This window comes from Rhipicephalus microplus, chromosome 1 (assembly GCF_043290135.1).
Source record: "Rhipicephalus microplus isolate Deutch F79 chromosome 1, USDA_Rmic, whole genome shotgun sequence".
Classification (NCBI taxonomy): domain Eukaryota; kingdom Metazoa; phylum Arthropoda; class Arachnida; order Ixodida; family Ixodidae; genus Rhipicephalus; species Rhipicephalus microplus.
The window spans coordinates 285,408,316-285,414,181 of record NC_134700.1 but is presented as its reverse complement, the minus strand read 5'-3'; the positions used below and the strand labels follow the sequence as shown (position 1 = coordinate 285,414,181).

General features: G+C 45.7%; 1 protein-coding gene across 1 annotated transcript; it reads right to left on the bottom strand.

Annotated features, from left to right (window-relative positions):
- Positions 1-512: 512 nt before the first annotated feature.
- On the bottom strand, positions 513-4,475 carry LOC142818072 (uncharacterized). The gene is made up of 2 exons (XM_075896329.1): positions 4,110-4,475; positions 513-3,861 (listed from the first exon to the last, which is right to left on the bottom strand). Exons 1-2 carry the CDS (start codon positions 4,364-4,366, stop codon positions 3,756-3,758), a joined length of 363 nt encoding a protein of 120 aa, XP_075752444.1. The 5' UTR covers positions 4,367-4,475; the 3' UTR covers positions 513-3,755.
- Between the last annotated feature and the right edge of the window lie 1,391 nt (positions 4,476-5,866).

Below are 5,866 nucleotides of genomic sequence, written 5' to 3'. Positions count from 1 at the left end.
TGTGGCAGCGCTACTGATGCGGAGAAAGACATGTTTAAGAACAAAGTACCAGCAGACATGAGTGAACCATTGATACATCTACTTCACTACTGCATCACTGAAATGCTTCTATACATTTTACACAATAAAAAATGATCCCTTAAAGTTTTGCTGGTCGCAATAATTGGTAGGAAAGGTCTAGTTATGGCAGACTTCATTCTTTAAGGTAGTGCGTGAGAGCTTATTGGTCACTTGCCAGCTGGTAAAAAGATATCTCTTGTGCTACACGATACCGATACCGATCTCTTGTGCTACATGATACAGGATAGTATGATAAACACAGTATCATGTATTTGTGTTCAAAGTGAACCTACACTGTAGACTCTCAGAGCATGCAAATTATTAAAATAGAACTGTTGCTTGAATAAAACAACTGCATCTTCATAAGAATGAAAGCTTGAATGAGTAGGTACGCGTTAATCTTGGTTGATACAGCGCACACAGAACAACGAGAATAAACACAGTACGGGTGCTGACTCAGAAATAAATTTTATTGGGAAAAACAAGCATATATATGGCGACATACAACATAACAAAAAAGAACAAAAAAAGGATCCTAGCTAAGAAAAACAGGTACATATATATAAAGCGGTATGAGCCTTGGGACAGGAGAAGAAGAAGCACAAAAGTTGGGGCAGGAAAGAACAGTAGGATGAAGTTGGGAATGATGGACGCCAGTCCCTACTGAGGCTATAATGCTGCTCCATTCTTTTAGGTTGAAACACTACATTATTTTGGCGCAGCGGGCCATCGAAGCCAACATGTGGGTGACGTTCTTCATTGACGAGACCTCCACGGACAAGATCATCTTTTCGAAGTACCAAGTTCAAGATGAAGCAGCGGTGGACCTACCTCGTGAGCTCTGCTCGGAAGAACTCGTAAACCTGGTTGTGGGAAAGACAGCTGTGGACGCTACTGAACTAGGAAGGAAAGGTGCTGTAAAAGTAAACTTGCATGTGGCGACCTTCTACAACCTAGTTCTTGAACCAGCGTGTCGAAGAGACTCAGGATAACGGTCTTTGACGAAAGAGGTGAGCCTCGTTTTGAAGGCTCTTCAGCTGCAACATGAACAGATTATGCAACAGAACAAAATAATGACATCCTTTATAAGCTCTCTGAATGCTGAGAAACCGGAGCCTAAATTCGTAGAGCCTGATGCCTTCGACGGTATCTCTTCAAATCCAGAAAGTTTGCTTGAGTTCTATGAATATGCCACTAAAAAAAAAAAAAAACAGGTGGCTCTTTGATGATGATAAAATCACTAACATGCGTTTTTACTTGAGAGGTGTTGTGCTCAAGTGGTATGAAATGTGCATTCAGGAAGACAGTGGTGGCTTTTGGAGTCAGTGGAAGAAGAAACTTTTGACCGCATTCGGAAGGCAGATCCCACTAACCGAAGAAACAGAAATGTGCACAGCTTTTATCACACTATCCGATCTCTACGAGTGTAACTGGCTTCCTTTCGGTGAGAAAAACTCGCCAGCATGGTTCCATAAGACCATGAATGACGTGCTAAAGCTATTCCTTGGTGTTTTCTGTCTAAACGACACAATAGTCATCTCCAAAACAAAGGCTGAGCATCAGGACCATCTGTCTCAGGTGTGAAACGCCTTGAGCTTGGCACGTCTCAAGGTAAATTTTAGGAAGAGTGCATTCTTTCAACAAAAAGTTGTGTTTCTTAAATGAGGTTCGATGGGAACACCAAAAGCACAAAACAAGGGTTCGTTGAGAAGATCCCCCAGTTGAAGAAACCATATGACGTCTATTCACTGCATGTGTTTTTGGGATGGGCAGGACATTTCCGAACTTTCATTAAGGACTTTGCTGTCAAAACTAGATGTCTCGCATGTTTAACACATAAAGACGTTCCCTTTGAATGGAGTGACGAATGTGAGAGAGTCTACCGTGACTTGGTGCTCAGAATCTCTTCCGACTCTATCCTATGCCTACCAGACTTCACTTTACCCTTTGAATTGAACACTGACGCCTCACATTATGGGACTGGAGCAGTGTTGTATCAAAAATATGTTGAAGCATCCAGCCGAGAAAAGCGACTTGTAGTAGGTTACTACAGTTACACGTTTAAGCCATCTGGAACTAACTACACTACTACAAAAAAGGAAGTCCTGGCCCTTCTGAAGGCCACTGAGTACTTCCGTTTGTACCTGGAAGGTACTAAGTTCACTTTGTTCACCGATCACCAGGCCCTCACTAATCTCTTGAATATGAGCCAAACTAAAGGACGTATTGCTAGATGGGTGAATTACTTGCAGCAATTCGACTTTACAATCTTGCATCGATCAGGGCCACTTTTAACCGATGAAGATGCTCTGTCAAGGTTGATGGTACGAAGCAACACAGAAAAATTCGAACAAATGAATGAAGTGAAGCTGTTGGAAGGCTCCGGACAACTAGTTTTTACTGAAAGTTGTTATGAAGTCCCATCAACACTTGTTTCCAGAGTCCTTTGTTTTTACCACGATAGCCCAGAATCTGGAGGACACAACGGATTTCGATGCACCTACAACAAATTGGTGGCCTCACACGAAGAAAGATGTCAGTCAGTACGTTCATTCCTGCCATGTGTGTCAAGTACACAAAGTCAAGTATAAACAGCCCACGGATGCTATGATACTACCTTGCCACTCGAACGTACCTTTCAAAGTAGTTCACCTGGATTTGCCAAACTAAATAAGAAACAGGCGGAGTCAATAAAACGCAAGCTTTTCTTCTGGCCATAGATGAATACACGAGGATGGTCGTGGCACAAGCAGGAAAAGAAGATGAAAATAGCGTCATAGGCCTCCTCGAAAAAGGCATGTTCAAGACTACGCGGTCAATAGTATGCGATAAGGGCCCTGCGTTCAAGAGCAAAAAGCTAGCAAGATGGGCTCGGGATTACAATATATCGATCAAGTTCTGTGCTCCACACCATCTCACAGCGAATGGGCAGGCAGAACGTGCCATACGGGACGTGAAACAGTACATCAAGATGTACGATAGTTTTCCTGGTGGATGGAAATGTTCTTTGGAAGCCGCCGTGATACATCATAATCGATCCTATACAAGTGGCTTTGGGTGCAATCTACAGTGCGTTTTTTCAGTATAAACCCCTATTTTGCAGGCAGACCGTGAGTTGGGACTCTTAAAAAACATCAAGATCATTGAGGAGAGGCAAGAAAAATCACAGGAGGAGAGATACCGAAAATGAATGAAAAAAAAAAAAAATTCGACAAGAGGCATCGAGCAGACATCCCAGACATTCAAGTCACCGACCTCGTATTAGTGAGGAAAGGAATAAGAGATGACAGTGCCAAATTTTGCGGTCCTTACTCTGTGACCAAGACAGCCACCCAGAATGGAATTTTGAAGACTGTCTGGTACACTGGTGAACGTGGATCGGTTGAATATGCGTCAATTGGAAAAGTCTGCAAATATTACCCCAGTAGGGGTAATTACAAGAAACCGGAAAAAGTGAAGTGGTATGAGCCCTAGGTGAAGTGGTACGAGCCCCGAGACAGGAGAAGAAGAAGCGCGAGAGCCGGAGCAGGAAAGAAAAGAAGGATGAAGTTGGGAATAAAGCAAATCAAGATGGATGCCAGTTCCATACTGAGGCTATAACGCTGTCCCGTTCTTTTTAAGGAGGAACAATACAATATATACTGACAATACAATTTGAACAAGTGATATAAAGGGTATCTGCCTTTACTCAGGCTTCAGTTTACCCGCTGACCTGCCCGAGTGACGATGCGCTCTTGCCACGGAACTTGGCCTTCATTCATAAAGAACTTGGCAAGCTTCTCCCGGACATCTATCGCCACTCTGCAAAGTAGATGCACACAATATAAAAGTGAACAGAATTATTGACATTTGCTCTGAACTGTCATTTGCAAATTAGAACACGAGTTCTACAAAAATAATGGCAGTACTTTTATAAAATTAAGATGTAAGAAAGAGTGTGACTGCGACAGCAAGATGCCTTTCAGCAAAAACCTTATTTTGAGAAAATGAATTGCACATAATAATGCCAAACGTATAAAAGATAAAGGGTAGGGTGTTCAAAATTTTACCTAGCGGAGTGACAGCCAGACGCAGTGGGCTCCCTAAATATAGAGGGGTCATCGTCGCCGTCCCTCCAAGCTCCTTCCATGCAGCTGCCCTGCCAGTCCTCATGGTCCACATAGCCAGGTGGATTATATGTCAGCCTTGCATGTGGCGACTCCTGGAGCATGAAATTGTGCAGCACGACACATGCCCGGATGATGTTTTCGGTGGTGGTCTCTGAGGCCCTAAAGGCTCTGCGGAGAATCCGCCACCGACTTGACATAATGCCGAATGCATTTTCAATGAGGCGGCGTGCGCGGCTCAGCCTGTAATTGAAGGTCGCCCTCTGAAGGTACTCTGCACGCTGTGCAGGATTGCTCCGGTGCTTCTGAAGTTCTAAAGAAAATTAAGTAAGCAAAGAAACGCACGTAAGAACAAACGAAAAATAATGAGGTATCATTACTCATTACAGCAGGTATTGGAGTGCAAAGCAGAAGCTTTATGTTTGTGCAAACAACTTTCCGTGTATGTGTACGTAGCACAAGCGCTGAATGTAAAAACTCGGCATGAGTTTTATACATAGTGTCATCCTGTAATGTAATATTCTGGCTGCGATATTGCAAGCAGTTAAGCAGTACGCAGAAGCTGCATTGCTGGCACCATTTTTGTGGCTTGCGCTTTGTTTGCTCTCCAGCAAGCATGATATACTCATCAAGGTTAATTTATTCTCGCTAAATAGATTAATATCATTTTTTTATGTGGACCTTTTTTTTGGTTTTGGTTTCTAGGCGCAGAATTAGCATGTGACATGGCTGTGTAGCTTGGTCACATGGCTACACAAGGCTGTGAAGCATGTCATGCTGATTATCGTCTGCTCTCGCTGGCTTTCACGCTGAAGCAACAGCAGACACGCCATCATGGTAACGTTGAGCGTTGCGAGGAGATCGTCGTCGCCGGCCATTGTTCGCACGATTGCACCGTAAAGACGGAGAGCTCAGAACAGACGACGAAAAAGCGCGTGAAATCTCGCGAGCCGCTGCGAGACCGCTCGAGACTGTTGTCACGTGACTACCGCAGATGTGGCCAGCGTGCCGCTTTTCACCGCTCGGCGGCGAAGACGCGCGTCATGCCGCGGCGGCACGCTTCCCGCTAGTGTGTGCGTACCCTAAAGGGGTCAAGAGCGCGATCGCTCAACTCCCACGCACAGCCGGTTGCAGCCGCAAAGGCGGCGCCGAGAGGCTGTTGCCGTTGGGGAAGGGGTATGGCCCCTTTCCAAGCGCAGCGCGGCTCAAGGGCGTCGCTGGCTGGCGGCGGCGGGCGATAGGCACGCGCGGCGAGAATGTCGCCTTGGATGCGCTTCGCCTCGGCGGCCAACGCTTCCAAATCACTGAAGCGGCCGCCGCGCAGGTATGCCGAAAAAGTCGGATGTGCCTGCCGTATCACCCGTTCGACGCGTTCCTCGTTCGAGGCTCAGCGATAGAAATAAGTTCATCCATCGCCCGTACATACTCCTGTAAAGACTCGTCAGGAGCTTGTGTACGAAGCTCGAGCTCTCGCCGCATCCTACTTTCGTAGTCAGCGGGTAGGAATTCGCGCAAAAAGACCGCACGAAATTCCTCGAGGTTTGCTGCACGGTAACCGGAAAGCCGATACCATCTCGCCGCCGTGTCAGTCAGTGCAGCTGGAACAACACGTTCGAGCACCACCTTATCATCCAAACACATCGCTCTCTGATAACGTGACAGAGAGTCGAGGTAATCTCGGGTGGTGAGCTGATCACCGT

What these genes read in the sequence shown, in the direction of transcription:
- LOC142818072 (XM_075896329.1), bottom strand. Translation starts at nt 4,366, where the DNA reads ATGTCAAGTCGGTGGCGGATTCTCCGCAGAGCCTTTAGGGCCTCAGAG. An exon ending in TCTGGCTGTCACTCCGCTAG is followed by an intron (nt 3,862 to 4,109) that starts GTAAAATTTTGA and finishes TCTACTTTGCAG; the next exon opens with AGTGGCGATAGATGTCCGGG.